This window comes from Tupaia chinensis, unplaced genomic scaffold, assembly GCF_000334495.1.
Source record: "Tupaia chinensis unplaced genomic scaffold, TupChi_1.0 Scaffold138910_1, whole genome shotgun sequence".
NCBI lineage: Eukaryota > Metazoa > Chordata > Mammalia > Scandentia > Tupaiidae > Tupaia > Tupaia belangeri.
This window is the reverse complement of record NW_006198801.1, coordinates 1,255,347-1,277,910: the sequence shown is the minus strand read 5'-3', so window position 1 is coordinate 1,277,910 and position 22,564 is coordinate 1,255,347. Positions and strand designations below refer to the sequence as shown.

General features: G+C 49.9%; 1 protein-coding gene across 6 annotated transcripts in view; it reads left to right on the top strand.

The window, feature by feature from the left end:
* The first annotated feature begins 7,809 nt into the window (after nt 1–7,809).
* Nucleotides 7,810–22,564, top strand: part of RASGRP4 (RAS guanyl releasing protein 4) — a 22,422-nt gene continuing 7,667 nt past the window's right edge. For 4 of the 6 annotated variants that reach the window (XM_027765613.1, XM_027765611.1, XM_027765608.1 and 1 more), the window contains exons 1-9: nt 7,824–7,947; nt 11,078–11,277; nt 11,927–12,032; nt 12,158–12,220; nt 12,837–12,968; nt 13,080–13,233; nt 15,001–15,174; nt 16,352–16,468; nt 18,062–18,337. In XM_027765613.1, the coding sequence (XP_027621414.1) occupies nt 7,925–7,947; nt 11,078–11,277; nt 11,927–12,032; nt 12,158–12,220; nt 12,837–12,968; nt 13,080–13,233; nt 15,001–15,174; nt 16,352–16,468; nt 18,062–18,337 (1,245 nt within the window). In that variant the 5' untranslated portion in view covers nt 7,824–7,924. Of the gene's footprint in view, nt 7,948–11,053; nt 11,278–11,926; nt 12,033–12,157; nt 12,221–12,836; nt 12,969–13,079; nt 13,234–15,000; nt 15,175–16,351; nt 16,469–18,061; nt 18,338–22,564 lie in introns of all 6 variants that reach the window. The other 2 variants (XM_027765609.1, XM_027765610.1) reach the window with 2 other exon arrangements.

Here is a 22,564-nt window from a genome sequence, read left to right as displayed (position 1 = left end):
GGAACTGCGAGGGAGACACGCGTGCTGGACCGAGGTGGGAGGAGAGCCCCGCCCCCCACCTCCCATTGGGCCAGTTCGCCTAGGCCACGCCCTCGTAGCTCCGCCCACAACCCCGATCCTTTATTAAAGCCTTTGTCTGTGGGAGGGATGCCCGCGGGGGTAGAAGGGGTGTCTAGAAGGTAGCGGCGCTTTCTCCACCTCCACTGTAAGTTAGGTGTTATTCTATTTCAACACCCGAGTCTCTGAGCAGGAAAGCGCTTGCTGGATATCACATAGCAGAGTCAGGATGCGCCCCAGATGTCCTGACTTTAGAAAGCACCACATACAGTGATTAAGAGCAAAGACTCTGAGCCAGGTAGTCTGGATCTGAATCCCACCTCGCCACTCCACTGAGTAACCTTGGACAAATTACTTAGCTTCTCCTTTCCCCATCTGGTAAAGGGGATATTAATAGTACCTATCTCACTGGATTGTTTTGGGAGTTAAATAAGACGCTCTATGTATACTTAAAACAGCGCTAGTGCATAGTAAATGTTAGGTAAGCATTGCTATTATTATTTCCGCTATTAAAACTGCCTGATGAGGCTGGCATGATAGCCATTGCTGATGTCTTTTGTGAGCCTGTTGCATTTCAGGCCCTGAACTAAGATCTTTTTTTTCCCCTTTTTTAGAGAGATTTTTGCTATAGAGAGCATGCACTCGCCAGAAAGACAGAGAAAGATAGAGAGACAGAAGCGAGAAATCACCCCCCAGGGGGGATGGCCACGCCACAATCCCTTCTCCATCCTCCTCTTGGGATCTAGGGCACGCATGCACACATGCGCCTGGCATGAGTTTAAGCCTCCGGGTCTGGGACCCGAACCACAGTCAGCTACGTGGGAGTCCAGCAACGTAGCCATTACATCACCTGCTAGTCCTGCTAAGATCTTTTTATGACATCTCATTTAGTTCTCACAACAATCCTACTATTTAATTATTCATGTTGTTTAGAAGAGGAATAAAACTGTGTGTTCCCTACGACTTACAGTTTTGAGAACATGGCCCAAATAAATCGTGTAGTCTTCAGAATCTTGTGAGTTTGTACTCTTACAGTGCCCCCCTCTTTTTAAAGAGATTTTTGCTATAGGGCACATGGGCTCATAGAGAGAGACAAGAGGGAAAGTGAGAAATCACACTCCTGGGGGACAGGACTTGCAATCCCTCCTACCCCACTCCTCTCGAGATTTGGGGCACACACGCACACGGGCCCTGTGTTCTTCAAGCCTCCTGTTCAGAACAGGTGGCCACATGGGATCCAGCCACCTTAACCTCTGTGCCACTTGCTGGCCCAGAACTAGAGTTCTTAACGATTGCACTTTATTGTCTCGATATTCTTTTCTTTCCTTTGTTATTGTTTATTCATGATAAATCGAGTTCATGCGAGTGAGAAAGACAGAGACAGAGAGATGAGCCCCCAGCACGGGATCTGGTCACATTGCCACCCCCTTTCTCCAGTTGAGTTTCAGGGAGATTAGGCTGGGGATTTGAACACAGGTTGTCATGGGGAATCTGTCTTATCCTGAGCAGAGCGTTACTGCTGCTCCATGGGTCCAGCCCCTGCCACCGTGGACACAGCTATCTTCATATTGGCATAAAATCTCCTAGTTATGACAAAACCCCACTTCTCCAGGGCCAAACCCCATCTGCCAAGGTTGTAACAGGTCCCGTCCCCTCTTCACTCTTCCCCACTGGAGCCACGAGAAGGGAGTGGCCACTAGCCGGACCACTCTTTTATGGAGCTGAGTGCCCCACTTTGTAAATTGGGGAGCCAGAAGCCCATAACCCATTCCTTTCCACTCCTGGCCAGGCCACCTTGTCTGACTCCAGAAAAGTTCAAGGGAGGTCCAGCAGGAGGGCCACTGCAGTTTCCAAAGCAAGCAGTTGTGGGGCCTTGATGTCCAGCAAAGGGTCTCCCACAGGGGACCTCCCTTCAACAAGCAGGTAACTTTATGATTCCAGGCCTCAGTTTCATCATCTGTTAGGCTAATTCGGAAGAGTTTTCACCTCCTGGCATCATAGGCAAGATTCCAGGAGGAGATCAATTAGAGCCTACCACATAACTGATTTATACAGGGATCTAATAAAATCATTAGTAACGTGTAATGGTATAGATTAAACTATATAAAACCATTTCCTACAGCTCAACAAAACTGAATGTAAAAGGTTATTCATACAGTGTGTGATAGAGTGCTAGATGTTACAGAGTTAGATATTGGTATGTTAATCCAATTGTAATAAGTAGCACACAAGTTTGTACTGTATTTTGAATTATATAATTCAATTATGCATTATGTAATGCATAATTATATAATTACATATTTAGGCTAATATAATTCCATAGTACACTCTAAGTATATGTTCTACCTATTCTGTATTATATAATACATAATCGCATACTAAATATTGTTTTTCTTTAAAAGTATATACGATGTAAAATTATTCTGTGTCACTGTGCATTATCTCATAAGATATTAATAGCGTTTCTTATTTTTGTCAGTCATCATTCTGCGTTTTAAGACCTACCCCTGTTGCTCTGTGGACAGCTGGTCTGTGCTGTAATGGCTTTGCAGGAGTCCTTGGAGACTGGCCCCTTCTGCTTATCACTCACCTTCCTGTAGGTGGACACCCCAGCGCCCCAAAAAGTAATGTTGCAGTGAACATCTGGGTACAGTATATGTCCCCTGTGGAGCGAGGGAGAGTGTTTTACTACACACAGCCAGGAGCTAATTGCTGGGCGACGGCTCCATGCACACACCTCATTTGTCTAAATAGTACCAGGCAGCCCTTGGGAATGGCTGCCCATTATCAGTGGGAAGGGGCTCCTAGGTCCCCATCCCCAACCTTCATGTGTCATCTTCCAACTTCTAATTATTGCCAGACCTGTGGGATGACTCGTGTCATTTTAATTTCCATTTCCCTGATCAGTTACCATTAATTTCTTTTTTTTTTTTAAGAGAGATTTTTGCTATAGGGTGCTTACACTTGCTGGAGAGACACAGAGAGACAGAAAGTGAGAAATCACCCCCCGGGGTAATGGCCACCTTGCAATCCCTTCTCCTCCATTCTCCTCTCGAGATTTTGGGCACACACGCACACGCACACGCACCTGGCATGAGTTTTAAGCCACCAGGTCAGGGACTTGAACCGCAATCGATTACGTGGGAGTCCAGCGACATAGCCATTACACCATCTGCTGGTCCCAAGTTATCACTAATTTTCTAGTATCTTCTCAGCTACCTGTCGAAGTTTTAGGTTTCCACGTTCTGTCCACTTTTCTCTCATAAACGTGATAGAATCTTCTTTTCTTGCTCATTTGTAGCTGTTCCTTCTACGTTCTAGCGATTTGTTTCCCATCAAGTTCGAACATTGCAAACACCGTTTCCCCATCTGTCATCTGATACATGTCCCGTGATACCTCATGAAAAGATAATCCTTATTTGCATGTTATCAAATGCATCACTTTTCTGCCTTATGAGTTTCTGCGGTTTGATTCAGAAGTCTTTTCTTTCGTGGTCATCTGTGCTGTTGTTGCTGTTCACCATCCCAAGGGCGGTAAAGGCTGTGTGTGTATGCACAAGCACCAGGGCCTTTTCAGACCACCCTCCCTGAGGCTTGCGAGTTCCCAGAGCCTGGGGTCTCTCCAGGAGCATAAGCTGAGCTCAGACAGAGGCATCACGCCACATTTATGAGATGCAGGTGCTGCGGGGGGTGGGCTGAGAGGGTCCAACAGCACCTCATGGAGAGCAGGGGGCACAACTCGAGAGCGAGAGGAGAGCAGAGGAAGAGAGAGGGTCTGGGTCTAGGACCTGGTGAGCGAAAGGAGCAAAAGAGACTTCCGACAGAGCTGCCTGGTCAAATTGACTAACATATGAGGGGTCTTCAAACAGTTCATGAAAAATGTATATTATGTAAAAAGTATTCATGGATTTAAAAACTTTGTGCACCAAAATAAACTCATACTTTATTATTTTGTAAAAAGTTATTGGGACCAGCAGATGGCATAACGGTTACATTGCTAGACTCCCACATAGTTGACTGTGGTTCAAGTCCTGGACCTGGCAGCTTAAAACTCACGCTGGGAGCACGTGCCTGAGTGCCCAAAATCCAGAGAGGAGAATGGAGAAGAAGGGATGACGGCGTGGCCATCCCCTCTGGCGGGTGATTTCTGTCTCTCTGTCTTTCTGGCAAGCACTCACACAACATATGGCAAAAATATCTCTTAAAAAAAAAAGGTATTGGTACCAGCAGTTAGTGTAATGGCTATGTTGCTGGATTCCCATGTAGCCTACAGCGGTTCGAGTCCCGGACCCGGTGGCTTAAACCCACGCACACATGTGCGTGTGGGTCCAAGATCCCAAGAGGAGAATGGAGGAGAAGGGATTGCGTCATGGCCATCCCCCTTGGGGGGTGATTTCTCACTTTCTGTCTCTGTCTCTCTCTGTCTTTCTGGAGACACTATAGCAAAAACCTCTCAAAAAAAAGGTTACTAATTTTTTCCATGAAAAAGAGAGGCAGCCTGGGTTGTGGTCATAAACAAGCCCAGCAGTACTCAGGGAGTACTGTTGAACTCAGAACCATCCTTGGTGAGTCAGCTTTGCAGACCACCACGTTTCGCCACTGTAACTACCTCTGGCCCCCCCCAAACTCATACTTTAACTCTATTCTCAAGAACGATTTGAAGTTCCCTCATAGGAGGTTTGGCAGAAGCTTACTAATTACAATGACACATTGATTCCATTCCTGGGCATTACCCTACAAAATTGTCTCTCTACGTTTACCAAAAGTCAGATGCTCAAGTATTCATGGCAGCATTATTCACCACAGCCCCAAACTGGAAACGACTTAACTGTCCATCACAGGAAAATGGATCAAAAAGTCGCCAACTCATCACACGATGGACGACTGCACAGCAATGAAGGAGCATAAGCTATAAACAAATATCACAACGTGAAAGAATTGCAGAGCCGTGACGTCGAATGAAAGAAGCCGGACACAATGAATGAGTTCATTTATATACAACTCGAAACCAGACGAAACTAGTCTGTTAGATGGTGGGCTGGGGAATTGTGAGAAATCGAGCTGAGAAGAGACTCGAAAGGGCTTACGGGGGGAGGAGGTCTGTTTCTTGATTTGTGTGAAAGTCACATGCTTAATTGGTGACACTTCATCCACCTAAATACTTCATGTTTTGTGCTCTTTTTTTTACTTTTTTTTTTTTGGAGAGGTTTTTTGTTTTGTTTTGTTTTGTTTTGTTTTTGCTATAGGGCACGTGCGCTTGCCAGACAGACAGACAGAGACAGAGAGACAGAAAGCGAGAAATCACTCCCCGGGGGGATGGCCACACCGCAATCCCTTCTCCTCCATTCTCCTCTCGAGATCTTGGGCACGCCCGCACACGTGCCCGGCGTGAGTTTTAAGCCACCGGGTCCGGGACACGAACCGCGGTCAACTATGTGGGAGTCCAGCGACATAGCCATTATGTTAACTGCTTTAATTTTAAAAAACTAAGAGCCGGGAGCCAGCAGATGGCGTAGCGGTTACGACTCCCACATGGCTAACTGCAATTTGAGTCCTGGACCCTGAGGCTTGACACTCATGCCAGGTGCATGTGCATGTATGTCCAAGATCCCAGGAGCAGAAAGAAGGAGAAGGGATTGCAGCATGGCCATCCCTCTGGGGAGTGATTTCTCACTTTCTGTCTCTGTCTCCCCAGTGAGTGTACACAACCTATAGCAAAAATCTCTGGGGAAAACAAACAACAACAACAACAAAACTACAGGCAAGGCATGACACATTTAGGTAAAAGAAAAAAAAAAAAACATAGTCAAAAGGAAAGTGTTTCTATGAGCACGCATTTCTATACATAAACATACAGATGATGGTTCAGATAGTATCCAACGACATGTAACATTGGTCATATAGGTCACCCCTGCCTAAGAGGAACAGTGGGTGGGAAGCGGACACCCAAAGGATTTACCTCCAACTGCAATGTTTTTTATAATAACGGTGGGTTGGGGCCAGCAGGTGGCGTGGTGGTTAAGGTGCTGGACTCCCACATCATTGACCATGGTTTGAATACCACATCTGGCAACTTCCTTTCTCACGTCCCTCTCTCTCTGTCTCAATTTTAAAATAATAATAATAAAATTAAGTAAGTCTTTTTTAAGAAAGATAACAGTGGGTTATGTGAAAATGAAATGAGTTGGTATTCTAAAAGCCCTTCGAGGAGCTGGCAGGTGGTGTGGTGGTTGGGGGCACTGGTCTCCCACATAGCCGACCGCTGTTCAAGTCCCAGACATGGTGGCTTACTTTCTCATTTTCCCTCTCTTTCTCTCATTCTGTCCCTCTCTGGTCAAATTAATAAGTAAAGTGAAATTATTATTATTATTGTTTTTAAAAAGCCCTTTAAGCAGTGTTGTATACAGTGGGTACTACATAAAGGTTTGTTACAATAAGTGTAATAAAGTGAAAATATTTTCCAGGTTTCCAGTGGGATCATTAAAACTTGGGACCAGCAGTTAGCATAATAGCTATGTTGCTGGACTCCCATGTAATCGACTGTGGTTCAAGTCCCGGACCCGGTGGCTTAAACTCACGCCGGGCACTTTTGTGTCTGTGCCCAAGATCCCAAAAGAAGAACAGAGGAGAAGGGATTGCGACGTGGTCATCCCCCCTGGGGGGTGATTTCTCGCTTTCTGTCTCTCTGTCTCTCTCTGTGTTTCTGACGAGTGCACGCGCCCTATAGCAAAAACCACTCAAAAAAAAAAAAAAAAAAGAAAAGAAAAGAAAGAAAGAAAAAGAAAAAGGTGTGGGGAAACTGAATATCCACACACAAAAGAATGAAATTGGACCCTTACACATACAAAAAAAAAAAAAAAAAAAAAACTTAACTAGGGGGCCTGATGATGGGGCAATCGTAATGAAACCCTCTTCAAGTTCAACCAATGTGGGAAGGTTCTAGTTCCCTTCTGGAGACCTCCCAGAGTACACCCAGCACTTGTCCATGCCCAGCTATGCCCATGACCCAGGGCCAGCTGAGGCTGGGGGTGGATCATGGCTTTGAGACCCTCTTGGGAGATCTGTCTCTGTCTCTTTCTGTCTCTCTCATTAATGAAAGAAATAAAATAATAAATAATACCCTTGAAAAACAAACCTGAATCAGAGGCCAGCCTTGATGGGACAAGCAGGTGAGTGCTGCTGAGTAGTGGCTGAGGCCACATGGGAGACCTGGATTCCGTTCTATGACCAACCTAGGCCAGCTAAGTGTAGCAGTGTGAGCCTGCAAGCCTAGCCAGCTGGAAGGCTGGGACAGGAGGGTCACAACGTGGCGAGAGCTCACCAACGATAGTTCTCTCTCCCTTCTCTCTCCCTCCTGTGCATGTGCTCTTTTGCATTAAAGAAAAAAAAAAACTAGAGATAAAAGAAATATACAAGTCCTGTGAGTTCCTATTAAAATCTTTGTGCATTATATAAAAGAGTATGTCCTTATAAAAATACGTTTCTCTTGAGTATGTGTGTATTTTTACATAAATATCCGTCATACTGAAATAAACGACAAAGAACCCTGCTTTACTGAAGTCTGACAGTGACGGGTCTCGAGACAGAAGATGGGGGAGATAGAGAGCAAGCGCCTGGGCGATTGGGGGTGGGGGCCAGCGGCACCGGAAACCTCAGCCTGAAGGGATCCCCGTGTGGGGGAGGGGGCCTTCAGTCTCTCCCCAGCCTCTTCCTTCCCCCTGGCCTAGGGGTGGGTGGGGAGGGGCAGTTCCTCTTTCCTTCCCAAGCACGGAGGAGGCCCCAGCTCCCAAGGGGCTGAGCAGCGGGAGCAGTAGCCAGGGGGAGGAGCTGAGCCACACTTGCGAGACCCCCTCCCCGCCCAAGAAGCATGAACAGGAAAGACAGCAAGAGGTGAGAGGACTCTCCCCAGGGAGACAGGACCGCCCTAAGCCCCTAATCCTCTAGCTGGCTGCAGGAGGGCAAGGGAGATACTAACCAGGGCGGCAGGACATTTGACCGCTCCAGGATGGGGCACAGGGGGTGCCAGGTGCAAAGATGCTTCAGGAAGTCCAGAGCCCGCCTGGGCTGAGGCTGCTTGTACATGAGCCAGGTCCTCCTTCTCCCTCCCCTCCTCCCCCTCCATCCTAGCTCCCTCCGCTGGATGTCTCTGTTCTCCCTGGGGTCTTCCTGGTTCCCCATCATAGTCGCTGCCCCTTGGACTGGAAACTCCAGGCTCCTGCAGGGCCCTGCCCCAGGAGAGCGGAGTGTGACGTAGGACAAGGCAGCTCCCCTGCCTCTTAAACCACTCCTGGTTGCTCCAGACACTGCAGGGGGCTGCCGGTCTGCAGGTAAGGGCCCAGTGGCCTATGGCAGCGGGTTCTGGAATGGATTCCTATCTCCTGGGCAAGCTTGCCCTCCTGCCCTCAGGGGGCTGGGTGGCAGCTAGGACCCTAGCTTGAGGATCTCTTCCAGCCTCCTCTGGCATGACTCTGATGGGCAAAGGGGTCCCCTTTTTATAATATTCAGCGACTTAGTGGTGGAGTCATGGCTGTTTCATTTCCTGCTGTGTGACCTTAGGTAAGTCACTCAACTGCTCTGAGTGTGTTTCATCCTCTGTCAATAGAGCAGTCATAGTCCCTACCTCAGATGGGCCTGTAAGTCCTCAGAGAGACAGTCTAGACTAGTGGCGCTCAAATGTGGGCATCCATGGGAACCATCTAGAAGGTTTGTAAAACGCAGGTTGCTGGCTGGGCTTACCCTGGAATTTTTTGGTTTTGAAGATCTGGGGTGGAGCTCAAGATTCGATGTTTAGGCCCAGTTCCCAGGGGACACTTTTGCTACTGGTTGGAGACCGTGCTTTGAGACCACTGGTCTAGATAGAGAGGTCCCCCCTCGGCCTGGTATACAGCACTGATTAAATGCCAGCTGTAACTCAATGATTCAGTGGTGATTTACTGAGCCTTTAAGATGAGCCGGGGGTTCACCTCCAGTCACAGGCCTGGCTTTCTTTCATCTGTCTCCTGGCTTTCTTAAACTTGTTCTTAAAGCTTATTTACTTATTCAAAGAGAAAGACTCTTTGCTGGGACCAGCAGTTAGCATAATGGCTATGTCGCTGGACTCCCATGTAGTCTACCACAGTTCGAGTCCCGGACCCAGTGGCTTAAACTCACGCCAGGTGCGTGTGCGTGCATGCCCAGGATCCCGAGAGGAGAATGGAGGAGAAGGGACTGTGGCGTGGCCATCCCCCTTGGGGGGTGATTTCTCACTTTCTATCTCTCTGTCTGGCAAGTGCACGCGCCCTATAGCAAAAATATCTAAAATAAATAAATAAATAAATAACTTCATTATCTTCAGTTAATGAATGAGAGAATGAGGCTAAGAGAGGCTAAGGAACATTCCTAAATTCACAATGATGATTGATGGTGGGTTTGGGTTGGTTTTGTCATTTTGACTCTAAAGTTGGTCGCTTTTAATTTGTATGATACTTTTAATGTTCCAAATTCATTAAGACAAAAAAACTCTTGGATCTAGCATCCTGTTTTTCCTACCTAGTAATTGGAAAATTATAGATTAGGAAAAAAAAAAAAAAAATATATATATATATATATATATATATATATATATATATATATGCCGAGGGTTCACCTCCAGCCACAGGCCTGGCTTTCATCTGCCCCTTGGCTTTCTTAAACTTGTTTTTAAAGCTTATTTACTTATTCAAAGAGAAAGAGTCTTTCCTAATGGGATCTTGATGCCATTATCCACTCTAGCCTCAGCCGGCCCCAGATCATGTGCACACACGTGCCTCGTGTACTCAAGGAGGTCTCCAGATGTGACCCTGGAACCCTCCCATGGGGGTGGCCTCAGGGTGTGTCGTGTGCCCCAGTCCAGCCCCTCCCACCTTTCTGTGCACCTCAAATTCAACTTTCCCACCTCTGGTCACTTAACAGCCTGGGCAAACCAAGTTCATTATTTAGCACTTTTGAGAAGCTAGACCTTGAATGTTTGTGACAAATTCTTCATTATCCTCATTTTTCATATGAGGAAACTGAGGCCCAGAGAAATGAAGTGACTAAGGCCAAGTCACACAGCACACTGAAATTTCTCGGACCCAGTGTCTGCCGGTGGTGGAGCTCTCATTTTGCTCCTCCCTCCTCCCACCATCTCTATCTCTCCATTACCCTCTTTCCCCAACTGCAACCGGAGCCTCAGGGAGATGGAAGACAGAGTGAGGGTTATTTTTAATCTTGAAGCTGTCTTAGCCCCAGGGACGCTGCCTCACTCCAAGGAGCCCTGGAGAGGCCACTTGGCACTGGCATTTCCTCACCAGGCTCCAGATCTAGAGACCCGGGCTGGAAGCTGACACTCCAGGTCCTGCTGGGGGAAGGGGTCTGTCACCTGTGAGGGCAAAGGTGGGAGACAAGGGGAGTGATGGGATCCCAGGAGTCTGCCTGCAGGAGCCTGCTCTCATGAGAGCTGTGGGAAGTAAGGGCAGGTGTTGGGGACAAAGGGGGATTCCAAGGAGCTGGGCTGAAGGCAAAACCTCTCACAATTCCCCCTGAAAGACAGGAAGGATCCTAGAGGGTCTTCTCTCCTGATTCCCTGGGAGGTCAGGAGTAATCCCAGGGGTCTGCAAGTAGAAAACCTCCCACAATGCCTTGGGACCATCCAGTCAAGAGGAATTTGGGGACAATGCTTGGAGGAGGAATTTCTTTTAAGTCCCTGGAGGGGCCATAATAGTCCTAGGGGTCTATGATTCCCTGGGTGGGAGGCTGAGAAGGGTTCATAGTCTTGAGGATCTCTTCTTCTGGTTTCCTGAAGTGAACAGGAGTAAATTTGGGAGCGTATCTATAGGAGGGTCTCCCATGACTTCCTGGAGGGGTCTGGAGTTTTTCTATTTTTTTTTTTTCCCATGAGTCCATGGTAGGTCAGGACCAACTCTGAGCTCTGCCTCTAGAAAGCTTCTCTATGGTGCCCTGGGACACTAGGGTCTAGAGGAATTCTGGGGGCCCCAAGGAAAGGGCTCCCATGATTCCCTAGGAGCTGTGCCCACAGGAAGTCCCACCAGGAATGCATGGCGAAGACAGCAGGACGGTGCCGGCCCCGACAGGCCCGTCGCCACAAGACGTGTCCCAGCCCCCGGGAAATCAGCAAGGTCATGGAGTCCATGAATCTGGGTGTGCTGAGTGAGGGTGGCTGCAGCGAGGATGAGCTGTTGGAGAAATGCATCCAGTCTTTCGGTGAGCCCCATGCCTGGCCAGTCTGCCCCATCCTAACCTGGGCCAGCACCTGGTCTGCCCAGGCTTCCATTTTGATGGGTATAACATGGGAGTAGGGGTGTGTGGGATGAATCCCAATCACTATATCTAAGACAGGAGAGGCACTTAAGTAAGCCGCCAGTGGCATGGATCCCACATGGCTGGCTGCACAGTTCAAGTCCCAGACCTGGCGGCTTGAAAAACATGCTGAGCATGTGCGCGCGTGTGCGGAAAAGAGAATGGAGAGGGGATTGTGACATGAACATTCCCCATGGTGTGTGTGTGTGTGTCTCCCTCTCTTTCAACTTGCCAACACATGTGCCTCCAGCAAAATTAAAAGAAAAGAAAAAGAACAGAGAGAGAGAGGACCTAAGTTCTTCCAGAGATAGGAACATGGAAGAGGTCGAAGGCTATTTCGGTCTTCACCAAACTAGCCAGTCGATGTGCTAGCCCATGCAGAGTGCAGGCAAGAACCCTGAGGCACAATAGGGTTAAGCTGCTCGGCCAAGCTCCTGCAGGGCATCATGGGTAGAGCGGGTGTGTGAACTAAGCAGTCCAATCAGTTCTGGAGCCTGTGTAGTCCACTGCCCAGGGCCCATGCGGACACAGAGCCCCCTTCTCCTGCCCCTAGACTCAACTGGCAGCCTGCGCCGTGGGGACTACATCCTCAACATGATGCTGGCCATGCACAGCTGGGTGCTTCCTTCCGCCAACCTGGCTGCCCGTCTGCTGGCCTTATATCCTCCAAGGACCGTGAGCTTGGGGCAGAGGGTGGCGGGCAGAGATGTGAGAGCCCGGGCGATGGGGACGGGGAGCAGACAGGTCCAGAAGGCTGCCTAACGGAGCCTTGACCAGAACTCAAGTACCAGAAAGCCACAGGGGACACCCAGGAGCGGAGGCGGCTGCAGATCTGCCACCTGGTCAGGTAGGGCTATGTGAAGACCCCTACTCTGTGATTCAAGACTCCCACCCTGCTGCCTCAGAAACATCTCTCAAAGTCTCTACAGCCCAGTTCCCCATGGACCCACCCAGCCCTGCTCTCCCAAGTAGTACTTCTGAGTAGCCCTAGCTTGGCTCCTAAGAACTCCCACCTCTTAAAGATCCCCCCGACCGGATCCCATAGACCCTCTCCCAGCTCTTGCCCAGAGGCCTCTAGCTCTGATCCCCAAAACTCCTATCACCCATACTTCCCAGGCTAGTTCCTAAGATCTCCCTCACACTGTCCTCCCCACGGCTCACTCCCAGAAGCTCCCAGTCTAGTTCCTGAAGTGCCCTCCACTGTCCTGCTTCCACCAGTTCCATTTCCAACAGCTCCCCTCAGTCCACCTCCCAGAGCCTATGTTAAGAGACTCCCCAGTCCTACTGCAGAGATCCCCCCAGCCTGGTGCCCCTCCAAACTCAGACCTTCCAGAGACGCCTTGGCTCACACTGAGAGACTCCCTAGTTCAATACCTAGAGATTCCTTAGCCCAGGAGACTCCTTGTAGAGACCACCCCCACCCCTCCCCCAGCCTCATCTCACCATGTCTAAACCACCCTCAGGTACTGGCTGGCAAACCACCCTGAGGCGGTGCACCAGGAGCCACAGCTGGAAGAAATGATAGGACGTTTCTGGGCCACTGTGGCCCAGGAGGGCAACTTGGCCCAAAGAAGCCTGGGAGATGCCTCCAACCTGTGAGTCAGCCCCATGTCCCTTCCCCACTCCTGTGCTACTCGGCCACCTCCCTCCACACCCCATACCCTCAGCTCTGAGCCACTCCAATACCCTGCCCCTCTTGCTCCCAGCCTGAGCCCTGGTGGCCCTGGCCCCCCACCCCCCATGAGCAGCCCAGGATTAGGCAAAAAGCGCAAAGTGTCCTTGCTTTTCGACCACCTGGAGACGGGGGAGCTGGCTCAGCACCTCACTTACCTGGAGTTCCGGTCCTTCCAGGCTATCACGGTGAGGAGCCCTTCCCCTCCCCACCTAGAGCAGGGGAGGGATTGGGGGAGTGTGCCTAGCATGGGCATTTGGCAGCATCTCAGACTCTCAGACTGTCAAACCTGGATGGTAAAGGGTCCAGAAAAATGAGTTAAACTGGCTGAGCACAGAGCCCCTGGGTTCAAATCCCATCAGTCCCTTCTTACCTGTATAACTTTGAACTAGTTTCTCGATCTCTCTGGGACTCATTTGTAAAATGGAGGTCAAAATACTTCCTAGTTGGGAGAATTAAATTAATATGTCCATTTAAAACTATTTATTGCTGAGACCAGCAGATAGAGCAGTGGTTATGTCACTGGACTCCCACATGGCTGACGGCAGTTTGAGTTGCAGACTTGGTGACTTTAAAATCTCATATGTGCATGTGTGCCCAAGATCCTGGGAGGAGAGTGGAGGAGAAGGGATTATGGTGTGGTCCTACTCCCGGGGCAATGATTTCTCACTTTCTCTCTCACTGTCTCTGTCTCTCTCTGGTAAGCGCACATGTCCTAATGGAAAAACCTAAAAAAAAAAAAGAGTTTATTGCCATGCCTGGCACATATTAAGAGCTCAAAATATTTTATCGATTATTTTAATTTAACTTTACTTATTTATCCATTTAAATTTGACCAGAGAGAGACAGAGTGAGAAAGAGAGAAATGAGAAAACAAGCCACCAGGTCCAGGACTCGAACCACAGTCAGCCATGTGGGAGTCCAGCACCCTTAACCACCACACCACCTGCCGGCCCCTGCATTTTCATATTATGAAAACAATATGGGGAACCAGCAGTTAGCGTAATGGCTATGTCGCTGGACTCCCACGTAGTCGACCACGGTTCGCGTCCCAGACCCGGTGGCTTAAAACTCACGCCGGGCGTGTGTGCGTGCGTGCCCAAGATCCCGAGAGGAGAATGGAGGAGAAGGGATTGTGGCGTGACCAACTCCCCTGGGGGGTGATTTCTCGCTTTCTGTCTCTATGTCTCTGTCTGTCTGGTGAGTGCACGCGCCCTATAGCGAAAAACCTCTCCAAAAAAAAAAAAAAGGAAAAAAAAAAAACCAATATGGACTTTTCTCCCTAAAAGTTATCTATTTAATTCCATGTGTTATTACCATTTTTCAATTTGACCAGAGAGAGAGAGAGGAAAAGGGAAAGGGAGAAAGCAAGCTGCCAGGTCAGGACTCAAACCGCAGTCAGCAATGTGGGAATCCAGGGCCTTTAACCACCACGCCACCTGCTGGCCCCAACATGGATTTTTTTGAAGACCACTCATATATATATGCAAATATACATAGGCAGTGCATGTCTGGAAGGCGAACTCCTTGAGCAGAAGTCAGTCTCAAGTCCTCCAGCCTTCCCCGCGCTTTCCATTGCTGACTGTATGTATACCAGACAGAAATACAATTCAGAGGGCAGAGACTGGCTTCCCACCCTCACAGGCACCTGTGGCCCTGGACAAACTGCTTATCCTTTCTGTGATTCAGTCGCCTCATCTCTAACATGACAGAAACGATCATAATAGTACTCACCTCACAGAGTTAATGAGGACATTAGTTAACAGATCAAGTGCTCAGCATAGCGCCTGGCTTTATTTAAACGTTTCTCCTCAAAGGGGAGAGGACCATGGTGACGTCAGGGACATGTAGCAGCTTGCGGGAAAGACAGATGATAAAGTTACTCAGGCTTGACCAGGATAGGACATCATGGTGTGTGAGCACCGTGTCACCCTGACCCACATCTCGCCCCCCAGCCGCAGGACCTGCGGGGCTACGTTTTGCAGGGCTCAGTGCGGGGCAGCCCGGCCCTGGAGGGTTCCGTAGCTCTCAGCAACAGCGTGTCCCGCTGGGTGCAGGTCATGGTGCTGAGCCGTCCTGGGCCCGCACAGCGCGCGCAGGTGCTGGACAAGTTCATCCACGTGGCACAGGTGAGGCCCGCCCTGCCTTCCCGCTCACATTCTGGGTGCGGCTCCCTAACCTGCGTTCCAACCTGGCTGAGGCTTATAGACACCTGACACCAGCGGGGGTGCTGTCAAGCACCCCCTGGCCCAGCTCATCACGCGCCACGCTCCACTCTGGCTCTGCCTCTGCCTCCAGGCAACAGTCCTGGCGTTCTAACCCGGGAATGTGGCTGTACTTCTTCCCGGACTGGAGGTCGCAGCGTCAAACTCTCCTTGGCCCCAACTGCTGGCCGTAGATGTGACAATTGACAAAGTCCCTCCTGGCCCCATCTCCCAAGCCCGAATATTCTAAAGGAATATTAAAAGTGTTCCTTCCACGCTCCACCTTTGCATCATCCTTCACCGAGGCTTAATTCCCAGTCCCTAAACCCTGTTAGTCCCTTTGGGTCAGAGACCGCATTCTTCCGGTTCCTCCCCGGCCCCGCCCCATTGTGCTATGCCCCTCCCTCCCCTTATCTCCCTCCTTTTCCCCTTCCCTCTCCGGACACCTTCCCTCCCTTCGGTGGAAAAGGGAAGTCCTCCGGCCTCCACCCCGCTGCGGCCACGCCCCTTTGTGTATTTCCACGCAGCCACGCCCTGCCTCGGCCTCTTTCTGCGCTTTGTTTTCTTCCTGACACGCCCAGGCCTGATGGTTGTGGGTTGCGGGGTCATCCTGGCCCACTCTCTCCACAGTGACCTCTGCCCTTCAAACCTGACAAAGGGGAGGGTGAGGGAATTCCCCTGATGCCACCAAAGCCTCGCACCTGATCCCTCCATCACTTTGTCCATTCACAACTGGCCGGTTCCCAGGTCCTGCCCAGAGTTCATGCCTTCTTGTCCCTCCTCGAGGGACTCCCAGAACAGTCAGACCCCTAGATGCCTGGCATCTGTCTGGATCGACGCACTCCTGTCTGCCCCCCAAATCTGCTCAACTGTTTCCCCATACCTTTCTAAACTCACAGAAATCTATCGCCTACCTGACCCCCAGATACGACATCTCTGTTAGCCACAGTCTGCCCGAGACACCACCTTCCCTCACATGTGATGGCCACACTAGTCCACACCCACCACATGCCTGAGACCTCAGCTCTGCGGGGCTGCTCTCACTGAACTCCTTGCGAGACCTTCCTAAGACACCTACTGTCTGCATTGTCTCCCTTCCTAGAGGCTTCGCCAGCTGCAGAATTTCAACACACTGATGGCCGTCACGGGGGGCCTATGTCATAGTGCCATCTCCAGACTCAAGGACTCCAATGCCCACCTGAGCCCCGACAGCACCAAGGTGAATCCCTGCCAGCATCCCCAAAGTTCCAAATGGTCAGCTGGGACCAGCAGTTAGCGTAATGGCTATGTTGCTGGACTCCCACGTAGTCGACCACGGTTCGCGTCCCAGACCCGGTGGCTTAAACTCACGCCCGGCGTGTGTGCATGCGTGCCCTAGATCCCAAGAGGAGAATGGAGGAGAAGGGATTGTGGCGTGGCCATCCCCCCTGGGGGGCGATTTCTTGCTTTCTGTCTCTGCCTCTCTCTGTCTGTCTGGCAAGTGCACGCGCCCTATAGCAAAAACCTCTCAAAAAATAACAACAAAAAACCTCTCCAAATGGTCAGCTGGGACCAGCAGTTAGCGTAATGGCTATGTTGCTGGACTCCCACGTAGTCGACCACGGTTCGCGTCCCAGACCCGGTGGCTTAAACTCACGCCCGGCGTGTGTGCATGCGTGCCCTAGATCCCAAGAGGAGAATGGAGGAGAAGGGATTGTGGCGTGGCCATCCCCCCTGGGGGGCGATTTCTTGCTTTCTGTCTCTGCCTCTCTCTGTCTGTCTGGCAAGTGCACGCGCCCTATAGCAAAAACCTCTCAAAAAATAACAACAAAAAACCTCTCCAAATGGTCAGCTGGGACCAGCAGTTAGCGTAATGGCTATGTTGCTGGACTCCCACGTAGTCGACCACGGTTCGCGTCCCAGACCCGGTGGCTTAAACTCACGCCCGGCGTGTGTGCATGCGTGCCCTAGATCCCAAGAGGAGAATGGAGGAGAAGGGATTGTGGCGTGGCCATCCCCCCTGGGGGGCGATTTCTTGCTTTCTGTCTCTGCCTCTCTCTGTCTGTCTGGCAAGTGCACGCGCCCTATAGCAAAACCAAACAAACAAACAAAAAACCTCTCCAAATGGTCAGCTGTCCTGAATCTTCCATGCTTAAATTCTCAACCCCCATCAATCCCTGCCCAGGGGCCCTATGCCGCCTGAGGACTTTGCCCCTCCAAATGCCACCACGCTGCCTATGCTCAGCGTGTCTGGTCTCAAGCTAGACTGTGAGGGAGAGAGATAAGAGATACGAGCAGAGAACACGCAAGTGCCTTACACACCCCAAGATGCTGACCCAAGGGAGTGACATGGCTTGGGGATATCCTGGGTGGGGATGTGTCTGGGAAGAGTAAGTCAGTCAAGAGCCTGGTGTGTGGCTGAGGTCAGGAAGTGGCAGCAAACTGGGCTAGAGATGCCCAGGGAAAGACCCTGTGAAGTCTTACACGCTCAGCTAGGTGTTTGGGCTTTATTCGGAGGGCAAAGGGGAGCTAGGGTAAGTTTGGGAGAGATGACAGTAAACATATCAGATTGGGTTTTTAAGAAATCACTCTAGCCTAGTAAATGGGGAATAGTAGGGCCTTACTGAGATGGCGACTCAAGGGGGAGAACAGTTGGGGGGCGATGCTGGGACCAGCATGGGCTATGGAAGGGCTCCGAAGGTGTCCAAAATGTCATTGGGGAGTCTGGAGCCCACTCAGGAGGCTACTAGGATACTCCCTCCAGGGGGCTCAGAGAGCAGAGCCAGCCTGCTGGATAACATGTCCCCCCCCATCTCTTGCCCCTCCCACACAGGCCCTGCTGGAGCTGAATGAGCTCCTGGCCTCCCACAACAACTACGCCTGCTACCGCCGCACCTGGGCCAGGTGCACAGGCTTCCGGCTGCCCGTCCTGGGTGTGCACCTCAAGGACCTGGTGTCCCTGCACGAGGCACAGCCCGACAGGTTGCCTGACGGTCGTCTGCACCTCTCCAAGCTGAACAGCCTCTACCTGCGGCTGCAGGAACTGGCAGCTCTCCAGGGGCAGCAGCCCCCCTGCAATGCCAACGAGGACCTGCTGCATCTGCTCACGGTGAGCTGCTTGCCCTGCTCATGCCAGGCCCCAGGGTCTGAGCCCCAGAATACTGAGAGTTAGCATCCTGGGCAGATGAGGGTCTGCAGGACCAGGATGGAAGAGCGCTGGAATCAATGCACAGGTTTTGAAGCCAGAGCTTCTAGGTTTTTTCCTCTTTTTTTTTTGGAGAGATTTTCGCTATAGAGCGCGTGCATTCACCAGACAGACAGAGACATAGAGACAGAAAGCAAGAAATCACCCCTCAGGGGGGATGGCCACGCCGCAATCCCTTCTCCTCCATTCTCCTCTCGGGATCTTGGGCACGCACGCACACATACCCAGCGTGAGTTTAAGCCACCTGGTCCGGGACGCAAACCGTGGTCGACTACGTGGGAGTTCAGTGACATAGCCATTACGCTAACTGCTGGTTCCCTGGGTTTTTTCCCTAGCCGTGTGCTTTTGAGTAAGTCACTTAACCTCTTGGCCTTAATTTCCCTACCTGCAAAATGGGAAAACGGTATTAGAACCCACTTCAGAGGGTGGTTAAGAAGAATCAACCAGTCTCATAATGCATGTAAAGTACTTCTGAAACACAGTGAGCTCTATATACAGGATACATTTTCCCTCCCGATTCCCCCAGGGACGTAAGTATCCACTGATCTGAGGAACTCTAGACTTCTACACTAACCTTCTAGATTCTGAGCTTCTCATGCCAATAGTCCCAAATTCCAGGAATCTAACAAAAAGCTAATACCAAGTATTGATCATCTACCGTGCACCAGGCTCTGTGTTCATTAAATATTCCACGTATCACTTTATTCTCTATCGCAACATTATGAAGCGGGGACCCTTATTGTGCCCGTTCTATGAGTTAGGAAACTGAGGCCCAGCCAGATGAGGTCACACTGGCCCACAACAGTCAAACTAGGAGTTAAATTTTGAGCCCATGTGTTAATATATGTTAACAACTACACTGTGGGGGTCAGCACGCGGCATAGTGGCTAAGGGGCTGGACTCCCACATGGCTGACTGCAGTTCGAGTTCCAGACCTGGCAGCTTGAAAATCACACGGGGCATGTGTGCAGTGTGTGCCCAAAATCCTAGGATGAGAATAGAGGAAAAGGAATGGTGGCATGGCCATCCCCCGCTGCCCCCGAGGGATGATTTCTCATTTTCTCTCTCACCATCTCTCTCTGGTAAGTGCACGTCTGTGGCAAACACCTAAAAAAATAATAACTACACTATGTTCGAAGATGATGAGTGTAGAATGTCAGCTGTGATTCACCTAAAGATTCTTATTTTTCATATTTTTTAGAGATTTATGTATTTCTTTTGTAAAAATTATTTAATGTCATTTATTATTTTTACTTTATTTTTCAAGAGGTTTTTGCCTTGGGCCACATGCGTTCTCTGGAATGAGAGGGACAGAGACGGTGAGAGGGAAAGTGAGAAATCACCCGTGGGAGGATGGCCACACCACAGTCACTTCTCCTCCATTCTCCTCCCAGGATCTTGGGCACACACATACACATCCCCAGCATGAGTTTCTTTTTCTTTTCTTTTCGTCTTTTCTTTTCTTTTCTTTGCTTTGCTTTGCTTTGCTTTGCTTTGCTTTGCTTTTGAGAGGTTTTTGCTACTGGGTGGGTGCATTCGCCAGAATGACAGAGAGAGACAAAGAGACAGAAAGCAAGAAATTACCCTCCCAGGGGGGATGGCCACGCTGCAATCCCTTGTCCTCCATTCTCTCGGGATCTTGGGCACGCACGCACACGCACCTGGCGTGAGTTTAAGCCACTGGGTCCAGGACCCAAACTGCAATCAACTACATGGGAGTCCAGCAACATAGCCATTACGCCAGTCACTGGTTCCCATGCCCAACATGAGTTTCAAGCCACCAGCTCCAGGACTCAAACTGTGGTTGGCCATATGGGAGTCCAGCAACATAACCCCTATGCCATCTGCTAGTCCCAATTATTATTATTATTATTATTATTATTTTATTTTGCTGTGGAGCATATGTGCTCACCAGAAAAACAAGAGAGAGAGAGAGACATCCAGAGAGAGAGAGAAAGCAAGCCTTCAGGTCTGGGACTTGAACCATAGCTGGCCATGTAGAAGCCCAGCACCTTAACCACCATGACACCTGCTGGCCCCAAGATTTACTTATTTCCTCTGTAAGCAAAAGACAGAGAAAGAAACAGAGACATCATTTCCTTAAGGTCTTGACACCGAGATCCACCTACAGCGTCAGCCAGTCAGGATCATGGACCCATGTGTGCTCGGCACACTCAGGGAGGTCTCCAGAATCAAACCTGGAACCTTTCCACATGGGTCAGCCTTTAAGAGCTCTGTGTTTCATCACTGCTACCATCCAGTCCCCTGATGATTTTTAATTTTATTTAAGAAACAGGGTCTCGTTATGTAGCCCAGGCAGGCCTCAAATTCACAATCCTGTGTCAGCCTCCCAAGCAGCTGGGATTACAGGAGCATGCCGCCATGCCCAGCTCCCCTGAAGATACTGAAATTGAGAGAGAGGCTGAGACCCTAAGGGCCATGTAGTTGAAGACTGAAAAGTAGATTTTCAGACCCTAGGGCAGGACCAGTTTTAGCACTGGCAGGACCCAGTGAGAAATAAAAATATGAGGCTCCTTGCTTAAAATCATTGAGTTTGAAGTTGAAGACAGCAGGGAAGTAAAGGATCATTGGCTTATGAAGCCAGCCCCCACCACCCCATAGTGCACAGCCCCTAAGAGCCTAAAGCTCTGGGCCTTGCCATCAGCCTGCTTTTTTTTTTTTTTTTTTTTTTTTTTTTTACAGTTTTTGCCATAGGGCAAGTACACTCACCAGGGAGAGAGAGAGACAGTGAGAAGAAAAGTGAGATATCACCCTCCTCCCCAAGGAGAGTGCCCATGTCACAATCCCTTCTCCTCTACTGTCCTCCTGGGATTCTGAGCATGCACACATACTCACCTGGCAGATTTGCAAACTGCTAGGTCCAGGACTCAAACCACAGGGGGCCATGTGGGAGTCCAGGGCCTTAACAACCATGCCATCAGCCCACATATTTATTAAGCACTTGCTGGGAGCACTCACTACTTGGAGCACTGGGGATAGCGCAGGAAGCAAGTCAGAAAAAAAGTTGCTGCTCTTCTGGGGCTGACAGTCTAGTGGTGGAGACAGCCAAGAAACCAAAGTGATACGTAGAATCACTTTTCGGGGGAAAGTACAGAGAAAAAAAATCAAGTAGGAGGCTGATCCTGTAGCCTACTGGTTAAGGGAGCTGGATCCCAAATGGTTGACCAAGGGTTGAATTCTGGCTCTGGTGGCTTGAAAAACACATTGGGCACATGTGTATGCATGCCCCAAATCCTAACAGGATGAAGAGAGAGGGGAGAAGAGATTGTGGCATGACCATGCCCCATTGGGGGGTGCTTTCTCCCTTCCTCTCTCTGGTAAGCAAAAATACCCTCTGGCAATTAAAAAAAATAATAACAGGGAGGGGGAACCAGCAGTTAGCGTAATGGCTATGTTGCTGGACTCCCACGTAGTCGACCACGGTTCGCGTCCCAGACCCGGTGGCTTAAAACTCATGCTGGGCGCATGTGCGTGCGTGCCCAAGATCCCGAGAGAATGGAGGACAAGGGATTGCAGCGTGGCCATCCCCCCTGAGGGGTGATTTCTCGCTTTCTGTCTCTCTCTGTCTGTCTGGCGAAGCGCACGCACCCTATAGCGAAAACCTCTTCAAATAATAATAATAATAATAATAACAGGGAGAGAGAAACATAGCAGAAAAGGCATAGAACATGACAGGTTGCAATTAAGCAATTTTTTTTTCTTTTTTGGAGAGATTTTTGCTATAGGGCGCGTGCACTCGTCAGACAGACAGAGAGAGACAGAAAGCGAGAAATCACCCCTCAGGGGGGATGGCCACGCCACAATCCCTTCTCCTCTATTCTCCTCTCGGGATCTTGGGCACGCACACACACGTGCCCGGTGTGAGTTTAAGCCACCAGGTCCAGGATTCGAACCGTGGCCGACTACATGGTAGTCCAGTGACGTAGCAATTACTCCAACTGCTGGTCCCTGTAACAGAAATTTAATACAACAGTGGATGAAACGAGATGAAGTTTTACTTTTCCTTTCTTTCTTTTTTTTTTAAATGAGAGTTTGCCATAAGACACATATGCTCACTGGAGAGACAGAAAGAGAGAGAGAGAGAGAGAAAGAGAGAGAGAGAGAGGGAAA